The sequence below is a fragment of the Athene noctua genome, chromosome 5 (assembly GCF_965140245.1).
Source record: "Athene noctua chromosome 5, bAthNoc1.hap1.1, whole genome shotgun sequence".
Lineage (NCBI taxonomy): Eukaryota > Metazoa > Chordata > Aves > Strigiformes > Strigidae > Athene > Athene noctua.
The window spans coordinates 1501596-1528562 of NC_134041.1; the positions used below are offsets into that span (position 1 = coordinate 1501596).

Here is a 26967-nt window from a genome sequence, read left to right on the forward strand (position 1 = left end):
CGCCCCCTCCCTCCTCGCGCGCCGGACGCGCCGCGCAGGCGCAGAGCGGGGGTGGGCTGAGGGCGGGAACGGCGCGAGGCGGCCGCGGGCGGTTCCCGCCGCTCCGTCAGGGGCCGAAGGGCGGCGGGCAGCGCTGGGCCCGGAGCTCGCCCCGCGGCCGCCGGACGGAGGCTCCGGGGGCTCGTGGTGCGGGTCCTGAGGGGCCTCACCCCAAAGCAGGCTGGCACGGGGCTACCAGCGTCCGGCCCGAGGTGCCCAGGTGCGCTGGGTAACGCTGCCAGCCGCCTCAGAGCTGTAAGCGTAAACCTGCTGCATGTTAGGCATGCTCAGTGGTCCGTGATCAGTTGATGTGTGAAGTGATTGTAGTCACGTAGAGATGAGTTGAACAGGTACCTTGTTGCCTGGGTTCACTGAGGTGAATCTGCTTTGAGTTCTCTACATTTTCTGCTCTATTGCTTCTGGGTTTGGATTGTAAGTAAAGCAATCGCTATTTCCAAAGTCTGTAAAATGGATTTTGAAGTAATGAATATTAATCATACCAGGAAGTTCAGCCCTTCCCATCATTGCCATGATTTCTGCCTGTTACAGATCAGCTTCAGCTTGCTTAACTTTCTGCCCTTTGAAATACATCTTCCTCTTATGGCAACAAACACAAACTTGAAGACTTCACACAAAACTCTGGGATTTCCAGGCTTTTTTAATAGTCGGTTGGAATACCCAGCACTTTGTTATGGAGTGCTGTCTGGTGACTCCCAAAGTGAGAGGAGACAGGAAAAAAGGGAATTAGAACAGTGGTAAAAAACTAACAAAGCCAAAATCCTTAGTCAAGAGCCAGTGCCTGAAGTATGACAGTTTCTTGAACCACATGTTTATTTACTTAATGTGCCATTTGGTATTAATGTGGTATTAACTAATTACTTTTAAGGTCAGTGGAACTACTAGTAGAAGTGTTTTTTGAAAAGGGTATTGTCTGAAACACAAACCCGGTGTTTGAAAATGAAAAGAGCTACAGCTCAGAAGTTCAGTGACTAAGGGGGAAAATGGTCCTTTTTCATGATTTACCTCTCACCAGGATCTGCTGGTAGGATCAGGCAGACATCGATCTGATTCACAATTTAAACGGTCGAAGTGGTGACCAGTCTCTGTTAATCTCAAGTATTGGCAGGCAGCTAGGATTTTTCAGTCTAACATTTTTATTTAGTTTGCAAACTCTGGACTAAAGGGAAAAGGAAAAACAGTATGTAGATGTTAAAATGCCTTTTTATTTGGTATACTTTGTGTGTATGTATCGAATATTCCCAGATATCCCAAATAAACCCAAATATTATTTGGTCTGGATTTTCACTTGTGAGAAAAGAAATTGGGGAGAGGAAGGGCAGGAGGCAGGATCTGAGTGACACAGTGTGCACAGCTGCATCTGATTTGTGACTGAGTCTCTTTCCCAATAATTAGTAAGAATTTGTTGTCCTCCGTTGTGTCCTCAGCTACAGTTTCTGGTCTTGCTTTGTTCACAGGCTGTGTGGATTTGTACCAAATGCTCAGGCTTGCTCTTCAGGGAAGCGCTGCTGCGGAGGGGACGGGACTTCACCTTCGTCCTCTCGTTTCTTGGAGGGAGTTACGGCCCAAACCACAAGCAGATCTGGGTGATGAAAACCAATGCTGTGAGCCAAGATGGGTATGGAAGGGGCACTTTTCATCTCACACAAAGGTGGCTGCATGGCTGAGTTGCCGAAAATCGTAACCAGGAAAACTCTCCCAGCCAGATGACAAAGCTGACGTTGGTTTATTGCAGCGCTGGGTGCGTGTGGGATTCCTCCTGACAGCACACCAACAGGACTGTCCGTGCCGGATTTGTGCACAAAACTGGCAGAGTTGGTTATTTTCTAAGCCCATACTCTCCAGAATGATTGGTTAGTAATTAAATACAATTATAATACCGCTGACACACTACTTCTACTACTACACATGCTTAGGGGGAAGGGTCTTCACCTGGGTGAGGATCTTTGTGACCTGAAGGTGTTGTTTTTGGTGTCCCCTTCCAGGTCGAACGGCTCAGGGATGTCCTCGCTATCGCCCTGTTCTGAGGAGGGATGCCTTTGGCTTTAACAGAGACAGTGAACATCTTTCTTGACCGAAGCATAATGTTGCTTCCTTGTTCTAAAGTTTAACCTTCGACAGCTGTTGGGTTTTGGGGGAGCCGGAGCAGGGTCCTACCCCAACACCCCCCCCCCGCTCCGGGGAGATGCGGAGCCGCCCCCCGGGCCTGCAGTCCCGGACACCCTCCGGGATGGAGGGGGGGGGGGGTTGCTGCCCCCCGCTCCCCTTTCGGGGCACCATTTCGGCGTCGCGGCTTCTCCCCGCCGTGCAGCGCCGGGAAATGGCGGCCGGGGCCGGGGGAGGCGGTGTTGGCTGCCAGAGCGCGGACCCCGCCCGAGGGGCCCCGCCTGCTCGGCGGGGCGGTGCCGGCCGCGCTCCGCGCAGGGATGGCGGCGGCGCGGCGGGAGCGGGATCCCCGCGCTGGGTTCAGGCGGCCGGCGGCCGAGGCGGGCCCCGCCGTGCCGCAGGGGCTGCTGCGGGCGGCCCGGCAGAGCGGGCAGCTGAACCTGGCGGGCCGCAGCCTCGGCGAGGGTGAGCGCGGGGCCCCGGCGGGATCCTGGCGGGGGGAGCGGCGGCCCCTGCGCCGAGCCCCCGGCTCCGCTGGAACCACTCGCGGCTTCGGCCGAGGGGCCGGGCGCCTGTTCGCAGGCGGCTGCCGGTCTGTGCCGCGGGCTGGGTGTGCCTCCGCTGCCTTGGGTGTATTCTCGGGTAGTGCTGTACGGGCAGGATGGGAAGAATACAGCAGTGAGTATTTCCTGCCATCTTCACGGGTCAGTTTACTTTTGGCTGTTGCTGGCAGATTTCCATCAGCTTGTTAGTGTCAGCTCTGGAAAAATACCTAGAAACCCAGTTCACGAGATGTGTGTATTATGCATGAAAAGCATTAGGACAGTGGACATGGGAAAGGAAATATCTGAGGAACTCACTTAACATGTGTATGTTTGTGTATGTTAGTGCCTCCACATGTGTGGCGGATAAATTTGGATACTCCAGAGGAAGCTCGTCACAATCTCTCTTTTGGTGCTGCGGATCGCTGGTGGGAGCAAACAGACCTGACCAAGCTGATACTCGCCTCAAACAAACTGCAGAGTCTGTCAGAGGATGTCCAGCTTCTGCCTGCCCTCACTGTTCTGGATGTAAGTACAACAATCCTGTCACGGTAGGACTGTACTCTCCCTGTGGGAGGCAGGAAAACACTCTTAGATCACAGGCTGGTTTGAGGTGGAAGGGACCTCAAAACCCACCCAGTGCCACCCCGTGCCCCGGGCAGGGCCACCTTCCACCAGCCCAGGTTGCCCAAAGCCCCGTCCAACCTGGCCTTGAACCCTGCCAGGGAGGGGGCAGCCACAGCTTCTCTGGGCAGCCTGGGCCAGGGCCTCACCCCCCTCACAGGGGAGAATTTCTGCCTCAGATCTCATCTAAATCTCCCTCTGTCAGTTTAAAGCTGTGACCCCTCGTCCTGTCCCTCTGCCCCTGATCCAGAGTCCCTCCCCCCTTTCCCGCAGCCCCTTTCAGCCCTGGGGGGCCGCTCTAAGGTCTCCCCGGAGCCTTCTCTCCTCCCGCTGAACCCCCCAACTCTCCCAGCCTGTCCTCACAGGGGGGCTCCAGCCCCCCCAGCATCTCCGTGGCCTCCTCTGGCCCCGCTGGAGCAGGTCCGTGTCCTTCTGCTGTTGGTGCCCCAGAGCTGGACCCAGCCCTGCAGGGGGGTCTCCCAGAGCGGAGCAGAGGGGGAGACTCCCCCCCTCGCCCTGTGCCCCCCCTGCTCTGGGTGCAGCCCAGCACACCGTTGCCTTTCTGGGCTGCCAGCGCACATTGGTGGCTCACGGTCAGTTTTCCACCCCCCAGCCCCGCCATGTCCTTCTCCCTGGGACTGCTCTCAGTATCTTTGTTCTCCATTTCCCTGCAGTGGTGGCTGTGTCGAAGTGGCACTGCTGTGTTCTCAGGATGAAGAAAAGACTTACAGATCACTCTGATAATTTGTCTGGTGGTGGGTACTGTTCTGCAGAAAGGTCTAGGAAGTTTTATTACGGACACTGAAGGAAGAGCTGTCACTGGATGCAACCACCTTTCCTGCTCTCCCCTCCTCTCCCTCCCTTCATATCTAATCTTAGCATTTGTATCAGTTAAGTAGAATTTTGCAGAATTTTGCAGTGCTGCTATTGGTAATGGCTTTGAGGTGTGTGTGTAGCTGTTACTTGTGTACAAAGTTATTCTGTGTGTTCGGTTAGCTTGGTTTGTTTCTGAGGTAGACAAAGAAAACATGCAAAGTACAAATTAGTAACTGTATTCTAAATACTTTATTTTCCAGGTGCATGATAATCAACTGACATCGCTTCCTTCTGCTTTAGGACAATTGGAAAATCTTCAGAAACTTGATGTCAGGTAAGAATGTGTTACAGAACTGGAACATGGGAAATATTGCAGTGGCTTTTACAGGGTGAATAAAAGATTGCAGTATATAAAACTTTCAGAAAATTAATTTCAGATTTTTAACTAGAGAATATTACTATATTGAGAATTTAAAGTTTTGAATCAAAATTGACAGTCTTAGGTTTGTTAAAACTATTTTCACTGATAGCCACAGTTGCTTGGAGGGTGAAAACAGTGATATTTGGAATATTCACACAAAAGCAATATCTATATTCATTTGCTTCAGCCTGGCAGTTTCGAGTATAGAAGTACTTTTTGTCATAAATATACATTGGAAATAACTGTAGCTCTTGTTCATGCTGGAGAGTTCATAATCTTCTCTTTACTGGAGTAATTTTGTCAATTTGTGTGCGAGGAGAAAGAGGTATGCTGCCACTCTGTGTGTGAACTCCATAAAACAAAAAAATTGAGATCCAGCTGGAATATTGTAAATTCAGATGAGGATTAAAAGTGTTCTTGAGCGAGTAAACAAACATAAGGAATTTCTCCCAGGAAACTAATCCAACATAGAGGCTGTAACGGTTGTAGGGGACGAGATTTTTCCTCGAGCTGAGGATATCCCGACAGGCAGGCCCGTGTGCCTGCGCAGCGTGGGGACGTTTTGCAGAAGCCTGTCTCGCGGGAGGTGTAACTGATAGTTAGTCTGTGCCAGCACGGAGTATCCCGCGTGTCTGCTCTGGGCCTGCTCCCCGCGTGCTCCAGGGCCCGAGGAGTGTGTGAGGGAGGTACCGCGGGCGGTGGCCGCGGGGCAGCTCGGGTCGGGGAGCGCCGCGTGTGACAGAGCGTGCTGCCGCGGCCGCCTCCGCGCAGCCGCCAAGTGACCGGTTCTACCGCTTGTGTTCCCTGTGTGCCTGCCAGCCACAACAAGCTGAGGAGTGTCCCGGGAGAGGTGACGCAGTTGTCGCGTTTGAAGAGCCTCCTTCTTCACCACAATGAGCTGAGTCACCTGCCGGATGGATTTGGACAGCTTGTCAATTTAGAAGAATTAGTAAATTACAACTTTCTGAAAAATATTTCTTTGTGCGGAAAGGCTGATTTATCCATGTTTTGCTACTGCTTATTAAAAAACCCCATAGCCTAGATGGCAGAACTTTGTGAATATTCTGACGATTTATGTGGGATGTCAGTTATTACGTGGTGGTTTGTTTTGGGGTTTTCTGTTTGTTGGAAACCAAGTTTTGCTCTTGGTTTGCAAAATACTTTTTAAGAAAAATCAAATCCCTTGTGATCTGTCTGTTATGGGACACTGTTACTTCACATTTCTACCAGGGAAACCCTGAAGATGTCAGCCATCTAATTTTAATGTTCTGCCAGTAATTAACTTTGCAGTAGCAGCACTCGTGGGATACTTTAAACATCTCTATTTCTAACCTCCTTCTCTCTTTCTCTTTTTTAATCTTCAGGATCTGTCCAACAACCATCTCACAGACATTCCAACAAGTTTTGCTCTGCTCATTAACTTAGTGCGACTCAATTTGGCTTGTAATCAGCTCAGGAGCCTGCCTGCAGATATCAGTGCGATGAAAAGTAAATTAGTTTCCTCAGATTATTAAATGCCGTATCGCCAGTTCTGTAGTCGTGTTCAGAAACTTAATGTATATTATTCAGGATTTTAAAAATGCATTCTTAAAAGAGTTAATGTGTTCTCAAGAATATTAGTTCAGACCTACTTAAACCATCAGCTACAGCTGCTGTATATCAAACTCAAGTCCTCTTATGTTTCATATTTCTTGATAAATGGGGCATAGAATGATCAGAAAAGCGTAAGGATTAATACTGTTCTGCTTAGAAGTTATTAGCCTTAAGGCTGCAATGAGGAATTTGAGGTTTTTTTTTTTCCTTATTGCATATTTCGAGTGGAAAATAAAGCATAAATGAGAGAGAGTTGAAATTATTGGAGAGGAAGAAAAACATAAGTTAGTGATAAAGTTGACTTCTAACATTTGAATGTTAAATACCAAGCTGGCTGGTGGTTGATCTGAAACGCGTATTTTCGGAGCTGTGGGAGATCCACAGGAACAGCTGGTAGACAGCCAGTTTTTATAGAGACTACAGAAATTCCTTGCAGATCTTTCGGAGCTGGGCTGCAGTGTTGGACCCTTTCTTGACGGGAGCTATACCTGGCAGTGTCGTTGAAAGCCTGCCAGGATGTTCTGGGAAGAGTAAATGAAAAGCAGATGCTTTGTTTCCAGAAAATGTTGGTTTGATTTCTTCCAAAGTCCTGTTTGGTATAAGGTTGTTAACATTTATTTTAAAAAACAGGATATTTATGTTTCTGTAGAAAACCGTTTCGATTTTCCTCTTATTTTTCTGTTTGTCGCTGCACACTTCTGTAGGCTTAAGACAGCTGGATTGTAGTAAAAACTACCTGGAGACCGTACCTTCTAAATTAGCGACTATGGCATCTTTGGAACAACTTTACCTGAGAAAAAATAAATTGCGTTCCTTACCAGAATTTCCCTCTTGCAAATTACTGAAGGTGAGGTTTGAAACAGTTGGTGTGCTGTAAATGTATTTGCTGTAAACTTTTAAAATAATAACTGTTACTTTAAACACAAATTTTTGTGAAGTGCTGTGATCAAAAGTTGATAATTCTGTGTTTAGAACTCTATTTAATACATCCGTATTTGCGATTACTCTTACGGTCCACGCTGGTCAGTCTTAAGGTAATTTGGAAGACAGATTTGCAGCAGTACTCTTCAGATTTGGAAAATAAAAGAAACATTTAGAAGAAGAATGACTGGAAAACCAGATCTGGTATTGCCTCTAACAGTTTCTTTTTATCTCTAGGAACTTTTTCTGGTTAAATTTATGTTGTTCATTACAATTTTTTTCTTTGTAACTGCAGAGAAAGTATCCTGTTCTTTCCTTTTAGCATAATCAGATCTCCCACATATTTTGTAGCTTTAATTCCTGATGTGTTGAAAATTGAGAATCACCGGTCTCAGAACATCAGAAATTTGTTACTCAACTAACAGAAAAACGGTTGGGCAGAGTGAACGCCTGTATCACTGCGTTGTTCCCAATGACCAAATCCATCACAGAATGCAGATGCTTTTAGTTCTGCATAACTCTGAACTCAGCAGTTAAAAATCTCAAACTATTTCACCATTTTCTAACAAAATCCACGTTGGTGTGTGAAGTTCAGTGTCTTAGTGCATCCCACAGCATGTGCACCCTCTTTTTGGGCTAAAGAACCATCTGGTTTTTCCATTATAAGTGAAACCTTTCCAGCAGGAGGTGGAGAGCTACCTTCTCAACTTCTCGTAACTCAGAATTTAAGAAACTTCTTGAGTAAAGAAGTTGTCGACAAGTTCTTGACAACAGTGGAGGAGATTTATTCCTAGCTTGGAAATGGAACTCAAAAGCTGAGGGCTCTGGTAGTTTCAGAAAACCTGAGTTCAGACTCCTGCCTCTGGATCTTTGGAGGTTTGATATTTCATATGCAGATGAAAGGGAATCGGGATCTGTATTTCTCCACGTCATCATATGTTTTTGTTGATGTCACAATTTAGGAGATTAGTAAGTTATCAAGTAATTTCACTAGAGTAATGTGATTGTGGATGATCTTTGTTTCCATAGGAACTGCATGCTGGTGAAAATCAGATTGAAATATTAAATGCAGAGAACCTGAAGCATCTGAATTCCCTCTCTGTATTGGAACTTAGAGACAACAAGATAAAATCAGTTCCTGATGAAATTACTCTGCTTCAGAAGCTGGAGCGACTGGACCTCGCCAACAATGATATCAGTAGGTAATGTTCAAAAGTGCACTGTGTCTGCGATGGGCACAGCTAGCGACATCCAACGACAGTTAGCTGGTGTACTTCACTTACTAAAATGCAATTCAGAAAGGGCTCAGTCACAGTGGAGGAACCCTTTCTGTATGTGTAACTGCTGTGATCAAGCTATGCCTTTCTCCCGTGGAGCACGTTCTGTAGCTTTTCATTTGAACCTGTTGCGGATGGAGTGCTGCACTTCACATACTTTATTATAAGACCGTGAGTTGCCAGAGGTCGAGGGTGGATGTGGCAGTGGTTTAACAAGGCTTGGTGCCAGGGCACACTTGGGTATTTACTTGTAGAGGAGAGGGTCAGACAAAACTCTCAGGGAGACCCTCCCGCTGAGTCCTCAGGTTCAGGAAGGACCCCCCTGTGTGCTGAACTCCCTCTCGGAGGGGAGCCTTGGTCTGGCTGGATCCAGACGAAGTCCCAGACTTGGGCAACGGTTTATGTCTAAAGGGTGATACATGCACAGCCAATCCTTTATATCGCTTAGCTGAGATTTCAGAGTTTCAGCGTGCTTATTCCTAACTCGCTTACTGAGCATCCGATGCGATAAGGATTCCCTCAGCCCCGAGGGGTGGCCCTGCCCACGGGAGATCCCGGTGTGCAGCCCGCTGCCGCGCAGGAGGGCTCAGCAGGTCCCACTCTGTCCGCTCGTCATGGAGTAGGATAATTGCCTTGGCTTTACATACCGACTCCAGGGGTTAGTTTCTTCCACATTTGGCTTGAGTCAGACACTGACCAGCACTGTGGTGCTCAGATTGGCCCTCAGCTGCTGTGGTGTTGAGGATCCACACGACCAGATGCATCCCTTAGGACTGCCAGCGGTGGATCTCTTGAGCAGGGTTACATGAAGTACAGGTCAGGTTGGGGCCACAGAACCTGAGCCTCAGACTGCCAGGCCACCTCACAAACCGTTGCAAATTCTTTAGAAAATGTTTTGAAGCATCTTTGAAATGAGTTCTTTTAATTTGCAGATTGCCTTACACATTGGGGAACCTTCCTCAGTTGAAATTCCTGGCGTTAGAGGGAAATCCTTTGAGAACCATCCGAAGAGACCTCCTGCAAGTAAGCACTATAGACTCTATATGAAGTTCAGTTATGTTGCATGCGTACGTTACCCGAATTGTGTGGCCAAAATGTTAAAAAAAATTTTAATGCATCCAGATTTCATGTAGCCTGTGCAGCTTTAATGCATCTCTTCTGTTTGTGTGTTGTGGCTTGGGCACTCTTTCTGCTGGGGTCTGATGCAGCTTGTAAGACAGTGAGCACTGTGGAATAAAGGAGTTTGTTGCCTTACAAGAGCTTGTCTCTGCTCTGCTGCAGAAGTTGTGATAGATAATTGCAAAGGAAGCAATGGGTGTGTGGGAAGAGAAGGCTGAGGCAGCTGTCTGCTGCCCAGTCCCATTGCAGTCAGAGCTCATTGCGGTGCTGGGTGAGAACTTTACACCAGGCTTTTCCTACATGAGCATGGATTTCTGTTTCTCATTTCCTACTTGCCCGAATTAAGGATCTAGGATTAATTTCCAAGTGATGGGCACCAGTAGTGTGACGTACTGCACCTCAGCTCTGCGTTGTAGGTGACCAGCACAATGAAGCTGTGAGTTGTGTGTGAGAAAACAAGCGCACAGGGCAGCGGGAGGCTGGAGCGTGGGCACTGCTGCTGCTGTAGAATTCCCTTTTATTTTTTTTCCCCAGCAGGCCCTTCTTCTCGTTGGTGGTATACATTACTTTCTGTGCTTCTGCCAGCATTACAAAATAAATGTTTACAAAGCACTGGGATTCTCTCAAAATAAGCAACACTGAAGACTCTCAGTTGAAATGAAATTTTGTAGTGTCTGTCAGAAGAGGAACACATTGTGTATCTGATTGAGCGAGAGTTGTGTGCACTAAATTAATGAGCAGGGGTTCAGTGGATGGAAGTCATACGTGATTCCAGCGTGCAAAGCTGGCTGCAGGTGTACCTGCAGAGGAGCCTGAGTCAGGCTGCCTGGTTACTGCGGTTCTGGTATTCCCTCGCTTCTGAGGATTTGCTCTTCCAAATGCAGGAGCACAGATGGGTGTGATTTGTCCTGTGTATTGCAGATTTGTAGCAAACGACAGGTAAAAGGATTCCATTATGGCGTTTTGTACTTACACGGTCTTGATCCATTACCAGCACTGTAAATTCCTATACCTGCGAGTATGCCTGTCTAGAATTTGATTTAGAGAAGGAATTGATAAAGCTTGTAGGGTTCCCCAGGCACTTCCTGGCAGCAGGTGAATACTGAGGTTAAGGATCAGCAGGGGCTCTGGGGTGGGTACACCCCGGCAGGCGCACACTCTTCTCTTGTCCATCCCTGCTCCATCTCCTCTTTTCCTGTTTCTCAGGCCTCTCATTCTAGTCCCAAACCCATTCTTGTTTCTTGGGGAATTTCCAGTTGATTCCTGTTAAATCCTAGCCTCTTTCTTTTAGCGTAACATACCATCATAGGGGTTGGAATGGGCTGCCCAGCGAGGTGGCGGAGTCCCCATCCCTGGAGGTGTTCAAGAGTAGAGTCGACATAGTGCTGAGGGATCTGGTGGAGCTGGGAACGGTCAGGGTGAGGTTAATGGTTGGACTGGAGGAGCTTCAAGGGCTTTTCCAACCTCGACGATTCTGTGATCACGTGGCTGTTGAGCTTTGTCTTACTGTCTGCTTTCCTCTCCATACAAGCCATGGGACTGTTACTCAGCTCTCGGTTTGACCTTCACCTTTTCCTTACAAGTTTCCAGGTTCTTCTCTATTGACGTTCTTGTCTTGCTGGGCTCAGGCCGTGCCACGCCTGGGCAAGCCTGCAGCCAGTCCCAGCCTCCTCCGGCCTCCCTTTCTCGGTCTTCTGTCATCCCATCAGATTCCTCGTGAGAGTTTGTCCCCCCTCTTCGTTCGTCCCCCCCCATTTTCTTTACCCCTCCCCATTCAGACCTCCCGGTCTCTCACTGTGTGTCCCACAGAGCTGTGCTAGAATGAGACATGCTAATTCATATTTGGTGCTTTAGTTCAGTCCCTGGTTTTAAAGCACCGAGGAAGCCGGGAAAATCCTAAGGCAAACCTAGCTTTATCCTAAACAAATGGGCTAGATGAGATTATGTTTAATTACTCAGAGATTATGCAGATAGTAACTGGGTTTGACCAGTAGAAGTTGCTATGAGCAGATTGAAAGGACCGAGCTGTGAAAAAATCCATGCAAATTATGTAAATTGCAGTGTTGTTCCCAGAGTCTGTAATTTTGGGCATAAAAAGTTACCACAACACCGAACAGTCAGCTTCCTTGACAAATTCTAGATGTCTTCTCCGCAGCATAATTGTGCTAGAGACCTCTGTAAAGAGAAGATTAGGTTAACTTGGACTTTGTTTCCTTGCTCTTGCAACTGGCTAACTACTTTAGATAAAAAGCTAAAAATGTGGAGCCTGAGGTGGTGATACGGGATCAGAAATTTTCATCTGGAATAAATAAAATTATAAATGAGCAAGTTCAGAAGCTGCTGGGCAGAGGGTTTTTCTGTGGGAAGCGTTAGGTGGATTTTGTAGCCAGCAGGGTTGTGGGTCCACCCGCGTGACCGCTGCTGTTGCCGTTCTTGGTGGTCAGAGCGGATCTGGAAACCCTGCCTGGCAAATCCTGACTGACCTTTTTTTTTTTTTTTTTTTTTTTTTTTTTAAAGAAAGGCACCCAGGAACTTCTGAAATATCTAAGAAGCAAAATCCAAGGTATGTTGCTGTGTTACATTTTAAAGTCTTTCTAGGAAATTAAAATAAATTGGAATCTGCAGAGGGTAGCTGTTTCAATCCAGGTTCCTCCAGTTAGCCTGCAATAAGTTTTCTTTACTCAACAGTTTGCTCTTCTATTTCAGTGCTGTTTCTTTTTCTGACTCTATCAGGAAGTACTGAATAACAAACATCATTGGGGATTAGAAGTTAGAAAAACAATCTCATGTATTTTTCCCCTGGTTCTTTTATGCATTTTGCATGAGAAATTCCAGTAGCTTTTTTCTTTTCCTCACCACGTCGTGGGAAGTTTACGTGAAGGGTTTTTCTTTTTAAGCTTGGTGTCTGTCTGCTGGCTTGGACACTGCTGGGACCGAGAGTTGGGGATGTTTGGTGAAGACACTGTGTATAATTCACCCACGTACTAACGCGGGCAGCACCGTCCTCTGATACCCAGAAAGTACGTGCCTGAGTCGGCCACCAGGGTCCTGGGGGTGCTGAGGAGTCCACCTCGCAGCTGACTGAGAATATCAAAAGTTTGGGGGTGAAAGTAACTGATTATTTTAAACATCATTCTAATCGTGGCCTGTTAGAATTCATTTTTCTACTGTCTAATAGTCTTGATCCCAACGTTCCCTACAGAAATAATTAAAAAGGCAGAAAGCAGAAAACGGGATGAAATATTTCAAGGGGATTACTTGTCCACGCTGTGTGGGTTTTGCAGAACCCTCTGGGATTCAGGGCTGTGTCTCTGGGTTGAAAGCACCGACTTGGCTCTGGGTCACGATTATCTGCCAGATACGGCGCCGTGTAGAAATGAACCGAGAGCGTGCAGGAGGTGGACAGAAAGTTGCCAGTTGCTTCTGCGTGCTCGAGTCGCTTTCCAGATCCTGGGCTTCTCATTCACTGAGATACTTCGGCACTTTGGGTGGTTTTTCTTTCTGTTGCGTTTTCTAAACAAAATGGTGGCGATGACAGTGTATTTTTTATTATACAGGAAGCAGGCTGTTAGAGTCTTTAAGTAACCTGAATGCTCAGAAGGTGAAATCCTTTCAAAACAGGACTCTGGTTTACCAGCTTTAGAGGTTTTCCTCCTTCTTAAATTTTAAAGTAGGCAAAATGACCGAGTTCACTGGTTGTGTTCAGTATAGCAGGGAAACGATTATGCTGCACTTAAATGGCAAAAAAAGGCTTAAGGCCTTGATAATACGTGAGAGCAGCTGTTACTGAAAACGGTATGTGGAGATTTTCCTTTTTCAGTGGGTTTTCTCTCCCTCCGCCAGAGGATGGCAGTATTAATTAGGCTATGGCAGTGTATCAGATGGCTGCACAATCTCAGGTTCCATGCAAATCTGACATATTATTAACTTGACAAAAATTAATTGAGTGCTAGGGTACGTACTCGGGAGTTATCTGGTGAACTATAATAGATAATACAATTGTGGATAATGAAATTAGCTCATGTCTTGCATGTACAACGATGCTTATGATTTTACTCTACCTGTTACGGCATCTAAGCTGGAGCTAAACCCGTGGCAGGCCTGTTTCTGTAGAGGTTTATGGGGAAAAGGCTTCTTTTTTTAGCTTGTTTTTGACCCTTTTGACTTTTCCTAAGGAAAGGGTGACTACTTGTGGTTAGGCACAATTGTTAGTAGACGCTGCTGAATTTCCCTAGGGTTTTGTTCAGTTTCTTTTAGTGGAGGTTGGATTTAGTGTATGTTTGGACTTCTAGCTAAGCTTCGCCCCCCTCTGGCACAGGTGGGTCCCTGGGGGGTGGTGCCACACCTCAGCTGTGCAGAACGATGCTTTTAGTCCACGTTCCTTAAACATCCAAAGTAGCCTTGTGACACCCAGAGCTTTTTCCTGGGGATTGTAGGTGGTATTCAAAAGGGACTCTACAGAGGAGGGCGTGATGAAGGTTTATAAATATTAATGTTTTAACTGAAACTGTGGTCAGATTTGCTGTTTGGGGTATAGATGATGCAGAGCATCACTTCTAGCCCCAGTTCCCTGTTTGTTACTGTTTCTCTCTCCCTAGCCCGCGGAGCGGCCTGTCTAACATAACAGCTCCGCTGCCTCCTCGCCTAATTTTTCAAAAGCTAAGTCAACCCTCCCCTAAGAAAAAAAAAAAAAAAAGCAAACCAGAAACCCAAACAAACCAGAAACCCAAGATTGCAGAAACCCTTTACTAGAAAATCCTTTACGTGATGTGAATGAGATTATTTGTTATCTCCAGATGATGGACCTCCTGTCAGTGAGGAGCCTCCTGTGACAGCCATGACTCTCCCAAGTGAGGCAAGGGTTAACGTGCACGCCATAACTTCACTGAAACTGCTGGAATACAGGTGTGTGTTTTGAAATACTACCTATTTCTAAAGTTCTAAGAACGCTCGCCTATTTTGTGCCCCTTTTTTTTTTAATGATATATACCGAACTCTCTGCAAATCCTGCTGCATTTGTGCGTTTTTCACTTTAATTTGTGCGCTCAAGAATAGGCAGATTTGAACAGCAGGTTTTTAAAAATTGTTTCGTTGTATTATCAAGTATTCCGCAGTAACATTCCTTTGAACTCACTGAAACACTTAATACCTTCAGGTGCTTTTAGTACCTCTTATACTTCTTCAGCAATTTTCATTAAGTCTCAGAGTATCTTGTAGTAGGTGAGTAGCTCTTCAGTTATTTATTAAAAGTAACCAGCCACCTAACTTTTTCAGCTGGGGAGGGGGAAGAAACCGTGTGGCACAGACAGGGTGCGGTGGTTGGTGGCTGATGAACAGTCCTGCAAGGACCTCACACTGTAGATATTTATATATCTACTCTGCAACTCACCTGTTTGTAAAAGAAGATGCAAATGCCCTGTTAATAAATGGGGAATGATGAATGTTGGTGTGACCCAGCTAACCGCTCCCCCTCGTGCAGTGAGAAGCAGGCCGCTGTGATTCCCGGTGAAGTGTTCGACGCCGTCGGAAGCCATCCTGTCACCACTGTCAACTTCAGCAAAAATCAGCTCAATGAAATTCCTCCAAGGTACTTTTGGAAAGGTCGTTCCTCCGTTTGTTTCTTTCTTTCCTACTTCTTGCTCCTCGGCACGTTGTCTCTGTCCCGGTGCCGTGTGCGCTGTGCTGTGTGTCTCGGCACGCGGGGCTCCGCTGGGCGGCGTGGCCCTACGCCCTGTGTTCGCCCCACGCTGCTGAGCCTCAGGGAAGGGCCCAGAGCGGAGTGATGTGACTGCACAGGGAAGGGCTGTGCGTGGCCACGTGGCACGGATTCCTCTGCAGAGCCCCATTTTCCCCATATAAAGATAATCTGAGTGGACTCACCGCTTTTATGGGTGATGACTATGTGCTGCTGCTGAGGTTCTATTTAAACACAGTTTGTTCAGAGGGTAATTGTTTGTGGGTTGTTAAGGAAGCCTGAACAGTTTCCATGCCTCCACTTGGCAGGTTTTGTGCCCCATCACACAGCGTTTGAGATTATTGCACTTGTAATGCCATCCACAGTCAGGAAAAAGCTTTCTCTTGGCACTAATGGAATTGAGAGTCTTTTGTGCAAGGAGGAGGGTAACTGCACCTCTGGCAGCCCCAGAAACCCACGAAAGCTGGTGTTTAAGGATACCACCACACCTGGGGAGTAACTGATGTCCATTCGTGGACCCAAGTGTGCTGAACGTTTAACCTTCAGCACACAGAACTTGAAGAGGTGGGAATCTCTTTCTCATGGGAAAAAAAATCTCTTTTCATATGACTTGTAGAAAACCAATGTAGTGAGATGATGCTTGTGCCTCCCCTGCTTTCTCAGCATTTCAGGGGCTGCTGTGCTCGCCAGGGAGAGGTGTAGGTGTGCGGCTGGTGGGGGCCAGAGATTTGAGTTGCGATCAGATGGGAGAGCTGAGGGTTTTCTCATTTAATTGCTTTGTGGTTTTAGGGCTAAAGCAGAGATTCTGTTAGGGGATTCAGCAGCTAACTTCTGACCCCAAAGCATGTTCATAGAATACCCTTTGACAAGGCGCAGCAAACGCTGTGTTTCCTGAAATCTGCAATATCAGAACAGTGGGACAGAAACAAAAGATGGAAACAAAACAGCAATCTCTTGTCTGCTTGATGGCCAGAGAAGGTGGATGGAGTTTTCTTGTTAAACGATTTACAGAGCAGGAGGTGACAGTGGTGGTCACCTCTGCCAGTCCCTGAAATCCCTCTTACCTGCATTTCAGCAAGTAGGCTCGTGGAGTAACGTTTGCTCTCCTAATCAGGGAAGGAAAACTTACTCTGAGAACTTCAGGCAAGTGATTCTGAGCTTTGTCTTTACATCAGGCCTCGGACTCCAGGACAGGAGCTTTCACAGCTGAAGTTTCCATTACCTTCCCTCCACAAAATTGCTTCTGAAGTGTCAGGAGACATAGCGTGTCCTTGATTTGTAGAATAAAGCAGGGTTTTTTTTCAGTAACTTAGAAAATAGAATGCAAACACGAGCTTACGTAATGCAAGTATATTCATGTTGGTTTCAGGATCGTGGAGCTGAAAGACTCGGTTTGTGATGTCAACCTTGGCTTCAATAAACTCTCCTCTCTTTCCTCGGAGCTCTGCGTGCTCCATAAATTGACACATTTGGATATCAGGTTTGTGACGTGTGTTGGACTTCCTTTCTCGGTAACTTATTTTTGTGCCTTTTTAAACCAGCCATCTGTTACAGTGGGATAGCAGTACTGAAATAAGTTTCCATTTCCCAAAATGCCTCCGTGACAGTTGAATGACCGGCAGATCCGAAATAGCAAGCGGCCTAGATTTAGGCATCGGTTAAAAAAAAAAAAAAAAACCAACACAAAAACCAAGCGGACAAGCTCTGAGCCTTGCTGTAAGGAAAGGTCTTGCCTCAGTCTTAAAGTTAACCTGTTTAGGAAATGGTTAATTGGTTTAGGCAGCATCATGCCATGGATAAATACGCACAGTCTGTCTCTGTGAGCTCTTAACTGAAACTTCATAGAAGTTAGTGATAATTGTTTGTCTTTGTTTGATACACAGAAATAATTTTTTGACATCTTTACCTGAGGAAATGGAGGCACTGACAAGACTGCAATTAATCAATCTTTCTTTTAATAGGTGAGTAACTCTTTAGGTTATTTTTTAATTTTTAAATATACAATAACAAAGAGAACCAGGCTGCATTCAGCATGATTTTCCTGTGATGTGGGAACAGAGAGGCACTTGACCAAGCAGCTGGGAGCTCAAACCCGATGGATGCACTTCTTTGCACAATGGGCTGTGTATTTTTGGAACTTTCTGCCACAAAAGTTGCAGAGAGAGAGACAGTAGGAACTGGTTAAAAAAGGGATCAAACAGTCCGTGCGCAACAAACGCAGAACCAGAGCCCTGCAGGCGCCTTTCGCCGTTAAATAACGCTCAAGCGCCCGACGTTAAAGGCTGCTCCGTTTCCGAGCGCCCTAGTTCTGACTTCCCTTGCTTTGTCTCCTTCTTCCCTCTTGAAGGTTTAAAGCCTTTCCCAGCGTCCTCTATCGCATCCCGACGCTGGAGACCGTCCTGCTCAGCGACAACCAGGTGGGCTGCGTGGACGCGCGGGGGCTGCGGGCGCTGGCGGGGCTGGCGACGCTCGACCTGCGCAACAACGACCTGCTCCAGGTGCCGCCCGAGCTGGGCAACTGCCAGAGCCTGAGGTGCGTGGGCCAGGCCCGGCTTAGGCAAACCCGCCTCGGTCGGGGGACAACTGCTCCCTGCGGCGCCCTTGGGTCGGGGCTCTCGGAGCACTAAAAGGGTCTCTTGCCACTTGTCAAACAGGACGGTTTCTGCCGTGTTTTCTCAAGATTGTAAAGAATTGGGGGAGCTGTTTGATTTTTTTTAAAAACAGGGATGTTTTAAAAAAACCCTATATTTTTTAAAAAAAAAAAAACATTTTTTTTTTAACAAAAGGGAAAGGCTCTAATGTTTGAGCCTGAGTGAGCCGCCCCCTTGCCCACACCAACACACGGTCAGGGCCCCTCGGGCCGGGCTGGGAGCCCCTTCCCCCCGCCATGGGTGCAGCTCGATGCTGTCGCAGAGACAAATAATTCTCCAAGTAACACCGAAAGCAGCAGGACCGGCCGTGTGCCCCCTAGAGGGCGGTTCTGCGCCAGCAGCCCGGCCACAACAACAAGTTCCCAGGCCCTGGGGGTTTCCCCTGGCAGGACATTTTCCCCAGGGACTTCAAAAAACCCAAAATAAAACATCCCACCCCCATCAGGAAAACCCTCCCGGAAGATTCACCTGTGCTGAGGGAGGGCGGGCTGGCAGCTGTGCGGGGCTGGCATGGCTCTCTCCTTAGCTCAGAAGTTGGTTTTCTCGCTCTTTTTCCTGGCAGAGGCTGACGAATCGGGTACGTGGGGATTGTGTGTCCACACCCGGGGTTATCGCCCTGAATTAAAACCCCGCTGTTGCTGTAGGAGATCAGTTGGTGCGAGCTAGGGAAGCGCAAGTTAAAATCCTTGTAGCGGAACAGGATTCTTTAGGATTTCGGGGGCTGGGCGTCGCAGCGTGTGGGGGTGTCGTTCCAGCCCTGCTCCCCGTAACTCCACCTCCCTGTTTTCCAGGACGCTGCTGCTGGACGGGAACCCCTTCCGCACGCCGCGGGCGGCCGTCCTGGCCAAGGGCACGGCCGCCGTGCTGGAGTATCTGCGGAGCCGCATCCCCGCCTGAGCCGGGCCGGGCCAGGGCAGCCCTCGGGCTGTGCCTCCTCCTCCTCCTCCTCCTCCCTCAGCGGCTCGAGGGACCCTTCGGGCAGGAGCTGGCGCCTCAGGAACTGGCCTGGGCCGTGCGGTTCCCCTCCAGGCTGCACGTTTCCAGAGTGAGTTCCCAGCAGCACGTGTCGCCGTGTCTGGTAATAAAGGGCTCTGGGCAGCCGCACGGTGGTTTGTCTGTGCTTGAGCCGGTTCTTAAACAGAAGGGTCAGTGTGAAGCGCTGGGGCCCTTGCTCTGCTGTGGGTGTGGCCGATGGGCGGTCCCTGCGGGGGGCGGGGTCACCTCACCCGAGGGCGGGGCTGGGGCTGCACCCCGACAGGGACCCGGCGGGCTGGGGGGTGTTAACGCGCTGGCGTTAACTGGCCAGTAACTTGCAAGGGATCCTTGTCATTTAAAGGCACCGCCCTCTCCTGAGAGCGCGGCCTTCGTTACTGAGCACAACACGCTGTGGTTATTAATACGCTGAAAGGGAATTTTTTAAAAAATACTTTGAAGACTTTTTTAGAACTGCTGGGCGGTGCCTGTGGAGCTGCTGCTCCCCTGTGCTGCCATGGTTCCCGCAGTGGGGTGTTGTGCAGCGGGTGCTGCTGTAAGGGCTGAGCGCCTGTACCTGCCCTGGCGGTTGTACCTGCCCTGGCGGTTGTACCTGCCTTGGCGGTTGTACCTGCCTTGGCGGTTGTATCTGCCTGGCGGTTGTACCTGCCTTGGCGGTTGTACCTGCCTGGCGGTTGTATCTGCCTGGCGGTTGTACCTGCCTTGGCGGTTGTATCTGCCTGGCGGTTGTACCTGCCTTGGCGGTTGTACCTGCCTGGCGGTTGTACCTGCCTGGCGGCTGTACGTGCTGTGCAGCTCTGGCTGTAAGGGCTGTGGGGCTGTACCTGCCTTGTGCTTGTGTAGGCTGTGCGGTTGTAAGGGCCGTGGGGCTGTACCTGCCGTGCACTGTCTGTACCGCGGGCAGGACAGGCGCAGCGTGCGGTGCCTCGCCCGCAGCCTGGGGTTGGTTCGCTGTCGGTGCTGCGGCCGTCTGTGCAGCTGCAGCGGCTGACGGGGGGGTTGTCACGGGGGTACCAGGGTCCCCAACGCCCCCCTCACATCCCCGGACTTGCGGAGTTTTTGAAAACTCGTCTCCAACAGCAAAAGACGACCAAGACGAATTACAATAAGGTGACATTTTTATTATTTATACAATAAAGAGACTTTTTAATGTTATTCAAAACACTTTTTTAAATACTGAAAAAGTTGGGTACACCAAAGCCGAAAAATGGCTCTGCTGTACGCTGCACAGCGCGGGCTCCGTCCCGGGGCGTGGGTTCTGTACAGCTGCAAAACGCTCCCCAGACACAACCTGCACCCCCGGGGACGGAGGGTACGACCCGCCTGTGCGCGTGGACCGACCAGAGGTTGATTGCACGGAATCAATAGAGTTAAAATAGAATTCTGAAGTACCTTTTTGCACATAAAATGAAGCAGCTTTCAAGTTCAGTCTTTATACTGCAAAAAACATGAAGTACATTCACAATCTATGTTAATAAAGTAGTAAATATTTCTTCATTCAGCCGTATTTACAGTAATACTGTAGTTAAACTGAAAAGTACAGTCATTTGTAATATAGCAATCTTTGAACACATACAAAAATGACCATTTTCTGTATATAATTTAAGCTCAAAATCACAATTATCTCAAAATATTAATTACAATACAGCCATCTCCATCATAATTAAACATGTCTTTTATAAAATGGTAAAATTTCTCATAAAGTAAGCTGTGGGGGGGGGGAGGAGGTACAGTACTCACGAGTAGAAAACCGCGGGGCGGGGCGGGTGCTGCGCACGCGGCGCCTGACGTCACTCGCTTCCAGAGCAGCGGGATTGTCCAGGAAGGGGCTTGGCAAAAGGATTTTTTTATTTTTTATTTTTTATTTTTTTTAATTATTTTGGTTGTTTTTGTGTAAGAGAAACTCTTTGCGCTTCGCAAACACCAGCTTTTGCCCCCCGGCCGCCGCCGCGCAGCCCCACGCCCGGGGCCCTCGAACCAAAACCAAACCACCAATTAATTCGCCTCCGATCCAAACGACTGGCCTGAAAGTTGTATCCTTCCTTCCTTCCTTCCTTCCTTCCTTCTGCGGGGCTGCGGGAGGGGAGAGCGCGGGGGGGGCTCAAGGCTCAGGTGTTTGATCCTCGTTTGGAAATCCTAAAGGTCACCCCCCGCCATTAACGGGGCCGCGGGAGGCCGGTACTTGGGGCAAATCCTGTTTATTTCTGTGGGGCCGGGCGGGAGGGGCAGCGCTGCAGCCCCCCACAGCCCGCATGGGGGGTCGGTCACTCCGCAGTGACTCTGCTCTTGCCCAGGTCACTACCAGAAGTCACGGACCCCCCCGGGCTGGACCCAGCCCCCGGGGCCGACCCAGGGCGGGTGTCTCGGTTCGAGGCGCTCGCTGCCAACAGCCGAGCGGGACTTGGGGGTGTTTATAACATCCGTGATTTCAATTTTCGGGTGTTCCTGTACGAGCTAAAAATACAGATTTACAGGAAGGTGTCCGAGGCCTCCCCCTTCCCCTCGGCCCAAGGCCGCCCCGCGGAGCCGCCGGGTGTCCCCACAGCACCCCTGGAAGCGGGGGGGTGGCTGCTGGCGGCCGCGCCACGTGCCGGGACCGTCCCCCCGGCTCCATCCTGCCCCCCAGGCCCTGGCCCTGCCCCGGGCGCTGCCGCGGTGCCGCCACACACAGATGCGGACGCGGACGGACACGGCAAAAAATTATCTTGGCAAACACGGAGATGGGGAGGTGTGGGGCCATCGCCGCTGCACCACCGGCGTTCACCAACACCCGGGCGCGTGGGTCCGTCGCTACACTGGAGAGGCCTCTCCTAACCCTAACGTTTTGGAAGCAGCTTTTTTTTTTCCTTTTTCTTTTCCTTTTTAAAATTTTACTTCCTTTCTTTTTTCCCCTGAAGAGCTGCCTTGTCACAAATCTGCAGAGAAGCAACCGAGTTCCTGCCCGTCCGGCCACCGGGTTCGGGGTGCGTGGGGCGGCGCAGGAAGGGGAGCCCCGGCACCCGCCCCCCAGCTCCTTACGATCAGAACTGCCCGGCAGGTTTCCCTTCCTAATCCAGCCCTTCCCTGAGGAGCGTTAGTTCTTTGTTTATTGCACGGGAAAATCTAAAGCAGCGGGACTGCGGGTTCCCAACTCGGGGCCAACCACCACCCGAGCCAGCACTTCCCAGGTGATCGTATTTAGTCAAAAAAAAAAAAAAAAAGAGAAAAATCAATCTGTCGCCGCTGCGCGGAGGGCGCGCGGCCCCTGGCGTCTCCCGCACCCCGGGCGGTCGGGACCGTGTCTGGGGGCACAGGAGCCCCTCCCCGGCCAGGGCTGCAGCGTCTGCTGACGGACTAATGCCAAACTAAACGGGCCCGTGAAGGTGCCTTCGACTGCCCATAGCGCCAGCGCTTGCTGAACATCGTTTCAGCCAATTTGATTCAACATGCCAAAACGATAATATTTGGTATTTGGGGGCAGTGGGGGGTCGGTGTTACAGCTTCGCTGCCACATGTTTCAGGCGGGGGGGTCCAACTCTCCCCTCTGTGGAGCCGGGGGGCGCTGGCTACGTTCAGGTTCAGCGTGACACCGATCCCATTTCGGTGCCACCTCCTCTCAGCGTAACGCCCTGCGCGCTCGGGCGCCCTGCGAGCCAGCCCTGCACACCCCCCCGCCCGAGAGCCGATAAACTCAGCCCAGGGGAACCAGCCCGGCACAAACCAGGCTGTTGGCCGGCCCTACAGCTCCCTCGGCCTTCTTTTCAGTTCACCAGTTTTGACCTGTGAGCTGTCACCTTGGCTCTGGGTCCTCGGGCAGAGCCCTCGCCACCCTCCGCACACCTGCAGCTCCCGCCCCAGTTCTGGAGAAACGATTCGGTGTGTTCATCTCTGCCCCGGGAGGTCTCGTAAGGGACCCAGTTCCCTTTCGACATCATTAATCAAAAGCTACGTAGGTGCCTGCAGTTTTCTGAATATGATGTCGAATAAAAACCTCGTTTCTGTTTCTAAAGGGCAACAAGGCCTTACGAATGGAAATTCTGGCCTCTGAAATGCCACAAACGTCAGGAAAGTTTCAGACGGGCTCTGCCAGAGCCTGAGCGATCTAACGGCAACGGTAAAACATTACACTGATGTGACAGAAAACTGAAAGCTGAAAAAAAGAGGAGCAAATAACAATCCAAACCCAAATCTTGTGCATTCAGCAAGCTTCTTCAGCTTGTGGTATCGAAAGGATTTTAATTTAGTGAAAAGCATTAATTATTTAAATCTCTGAATATCCCCGAGTCATTCACTCAAAGTGCGGACCGTGGGCTGAGCCTCAGCCGCGGGCGGCGTTGCCAGGCCGGGGGACGGAAGCTCTTCCCGAGGGAAGGTCTCCCTGGGTGAGGGTCAGTTCACGTGTCGCGGTAACCTGCTCCATCAGCTTGCAATTTACGTTTCATTAATATTTATACTAATAAACTCAATTGTTCCTGTTGTTTGAGGGGAAGAAGGGAGGTGCAAACAACCAGAGCGTGGGGAACTTACAGGCAAGCGCAGCGGTGCCGCGTTCCAAACCATCGCTAAAACATCCCTCGGCCCTGCTGGACTCTGCTGCTCGACGGACACCGTTTGGGGAAAAAAAAAAAAAAAAAAAGACAAAAAAATCCAAACCATTAAAAAGCTGGTGCTTCGCAAAAACATCAGGGGATGGTTCCTACTGTGCCTATGTCCCGACTAACCTGTAGTTGGATTTTTCTGCCGGGGGGGCGTTCTCTCTCCCTCCCTATGCACACAGGTGCTCTCCACAAAGCCGCCCTCCCCTCTCCCGGCACCCAAAGCCATCGCTGGGTGTTGCTCTTACACCTATCTGCCGGGGTTGCTGTGAGCCTGGCCTAAGCCCCTGAGCCTGGCCTAAGCCCCTGAGCCTGGCCTAAGCCCCTTGCTCCCCTCTGGGCGGGGCAGGGACCCGGCAGCCCCTGGTGCCTGAGGCTCAGCACAGGGACACGGGGGCCGCGCGGGGTTACACCCAGCGGCTGTGTCGTCCTTCGACGTTTCGTTTGAAATCTAATTACCTCAGTCAGAGCAGCTTGATGGGAAGGGAAGCCAGGTTTAAGAATTTCTAGAGGCTCTGGCAAGCGGAGCAGTAAAAGGCTCCGGCCATGCCGGCGGGCGATAGCCCCGCTGCTCTGCCGTCGGGATTTTGGGGTGATTTCTGGGTTTTCACGTGTTGCACAACAAAAGGCTCTTCCCAGGCTCGCTCGGTGCCACGCGCGGCCCCCGCGTGAAGCCGCGCCCGGCGCCTCTCCCCAGGCTGTTACCGACGGAGGGCTGCACAAAGGCTCAAGCCTCGCCGACAGCCCCACGCGGGCAGGGCCGAGCGCGGCCTGGACCAGAGGGAAAAAGACCAAGACGAGGCTGCGGGGAGCGGGGTGCACGTACAGGGCCTCTGATTTTAAATTTAAAAGTTAATAAAATCAAGAAGTTTTACTGCCACCCATCGCAGCAACCTTCTTCCGTTCATGAAACCACCTGCCTAAGCTTCACTGTTCGTCCGTGTCGTGTGTTCACATGGAATCAGCTAGAAGTGTCAAACAAAAGGAAGTTAACCAATTTTCATGTAGGTTATTTATATCTAGGTCCCAGAGTTGACAGTAGAATTTATTAAGTATCTCACCCTGTATAGTGACATTTTTACTAATTAATATGGAGCCAGCTATACACACTGCATATGTACAGGTATTTTCATAAGGCATATAATATCTTTGCATTGAAAATAAATGAACATTATTAAATTTAATTTAATATATACTTTCTTTGAGGTGTTTATGAAAATATTTTTTCTCTATATTTTTGTATGTGACATGATAGAAATATTTCATGGGAAGTACAGGTTAATATATTTTATCTTTATAAAGGCATATACAACTTTGAGGCAGTGTTTCTGATGGACAGCAGAATTCCTAAAGAATTTGTATGTGCTTCTGTGTTTTGAAATCATATGAAATTGACTTTAAGAACTTGATTAAAAAAACGCACCAATGCACAGCCAGAGGCTGACAAGTAAAACTAATACATAGCCACATGAACAATATATTTATATCGTTAATATATTTTTTTTCCAAGATGATTGGTACTAACATATAGTATTATACATTTGGCACTACTGTTTGCCATTGGTCCAGCAATTGGCAAAAATTTGTTTCCTATGTATAAATCTGTTTGAACATTAGATCTGGCTAGACATATTTACTATTTATAAAAAAATATTTAGACAGTAAGCTCACGTTGAATAACTAGGTCTACTGTATTCTGGAAACTCTTCAGTAGTAACACAGCTTTCTCGTGTTCCATATGTACAAAACTGTGTCCGTTTGCCTGTAACACAGAAACAAGAAGAGAAATCAAATGAGATTCTATTTAGGCTCTTCATTTTGGGGGAGCAAAGGGATCTATGGAAATTAAAAGCAAGGCTAAAATAACGAATAGTCGTATCAGGATTTCCCGCAAACAGGAGTCTGACGGAGCCCCTCCTCCTCCATCGGGCACATCCTGCACCCCCTGCTTCGAGCAGGGGCTGGACGAGACGAGCTCCAGGGTCCTCTCCAGGTTAATTAGGCTGCAACTCTGCACATTTTCTGAAGAGACAAGAGCTCTGGGAGAGGGGGCGAGTGCTGCCAGAATCCAGTGCTGGCCGCAGCGGAGGATCCCATCAGGGGCAGGCACACGGCACAGAGGGACCAACTGACTGAGTAAACTGTTGTGCTTTTGTGCTCACTCAGCCTTTTTGTAACTTGTTGGTTACAACTCTATCTAAAATAGTTCCATTTTAAACGTAATTACTCAGAGTTTCCTGAGCGTGACCCAAGTAGAAGATCCACCACTCTCCCAGAGGTGACGAGGCACCGCAGGCGGGTAACGCTCGGGGCAGCATCTCCTCCCCGGGCGCCAGCTCCGTCCTCCGACCCCCGCGGCCCTGCTGCAGGGTCACCCAGCCGGGAGACGCTCGGCTGGTGCGGAGCCCCCCCTTCCCCCCCAGAGCCCCCCCCGAGCCCCCCGCTGCCCTCCAGCCACGGCGCCTGCTGCCGAAGGCCCGCGAGGGCACGGCCGTGCCGCGGAGGCTGCCCAGGGTCTCTGTCACTTACAGCCGTTCGAGATGAAGCACTGCGCTTCGACAAGACAGAAAAACTAACTGACGTTTAAGAACAGGGGAACAAAACCTTCATGCTTCCGTGAATAAACTGAGATTACAGCCCTGCAGAACTACCAGACGTCTCCCGCACACATCCAGACCGCCCCGCACAGATCTCTTACAGGCTCTCTTCCTGGGCACAACAAAACCATTCTGCACCTAATTATACGTTATATACAGAAGAGAGACTTCAGGAGCAGCCAGCGCCACACAAGCAGCACGAAGGGGCTGCCAGAGCCCCCGGGTGCTCCCCAGCCCCTCGTGCCCACAGCCGCTCATGCCCTGGCAGGAGTTCAGATCCTCCCCCTGCAGAAAGGCCGCCCCGGGCCCACTCGCTGTGCTCCTGGTTGCCCAGCCCAGAATAATTAAAAGCGTGCACATGCCCCTGCAACCAGGTGCCCCCGAGCGTGACGCTGCTTCCCCGGCACTCGCGGGTTTCTCTTCGAAGGTGTCGGCTGCTGCGAGCTCTGGTGCTGCACGGGAACGGCAACGGGCAGGCACGGAGCAAAGGCAGCATCCAAGCAACGTTGAGGAGTGGCTCACTTTTAATCGGCTTAGTATAATAAAATGTATTTGCTCTGAGAAACAGCCGTACAGATTTCAGGCAGGAAAAGTTTCGAAGACATTCACTTGTGTGCCACAGTCAGGCAGCCGTTCGGCATTCTGTCTGAGGCCAGCTCGGACTCTGACGGAACTCAGAGGGACAGTCAGGTATTCGGTGTATTCACCACACAGCTCACTATTGCTCATTTGGGAAAAAAAAAATAATAAAAGAACCTGCAAACAAACCTGAGAGCAGGCCAGCTCTGCCCACCCCCCTTCTCATTTTGAAGCTGGCGGGGAGGGGTATGGGAAACGTGTGCAGGGTCAGCTCAAGCTCACGGAGAAACCTCTTCTACGAGAAAGTTTTCTCAGTGGAAGAGGGCTGTAGGAGATGATCCACATCCGAAAATACCTGAGCACGCCACACCCAGAGGGACAAAGAAATGATAATTGTAATCT

At 49.5% G+C, this 26967-nt stretch overlaps 2 protein-coding genes across 5 annotated transcripts in view; one reads left to right on the forward strand and one right to left on the reverse strand.

The window, feature by feature from the left end:
- Positions 1-2378: 2378 nt before the first annotated feature.
- On the forward strand, positions 2379-19406 carry LRRC40 (leucine rich repeat containing 40). Its single transcript, XM_074905987.1, has 15 exons — positions 2379-2628; positions 3052-3233; positions 4406-4479; positions 5386-5515; positions 5931-6054; positions 6864-7006; positions 8110-8282; positions 9290-9380; positions 11994-12039; positions 14273-14381; positions 14956-15063; positions 16541-16651; positions 17055-17132; positions 17519-17704; positions 18614-19406. Exons 1-15 carry the CDS (start codon positions 2484-2486, stop codon positions 18717-18719), a joined length of 1806 nt encoding a protein of 601 aa, XP_074762088.1. The 5' UTR covers positions 2379-2483; the 3' UTR covers positions 18720-19406.
- A 143-nt stretch (positions 19407-19549) lies between these two features.
- The window catches only part of LRRC7 (leucine rich repeat containing 7), a 172999-nt gene continuing 165581 nt past the window's right edge, over positions 19550-26967 (reverse strand). For 3 of the 4 annotated variants that reach the window (XM_074905991.1, XM_074905989.1, XM_074905988.1), the window contains one exon: positions 19550-25151. In XM_074905991.1, coding sequence (XP_074762092.1) covers positions 25044-25151 — 108 coding nt within the window. In that variant the 3' untranslated portion in view covers positions 19550-25043. The remainder of the gene's footprint in view (positions 25152-26967) is intronic. The other variant, XM_074905990.1, reaches the window with a different exon arrangement.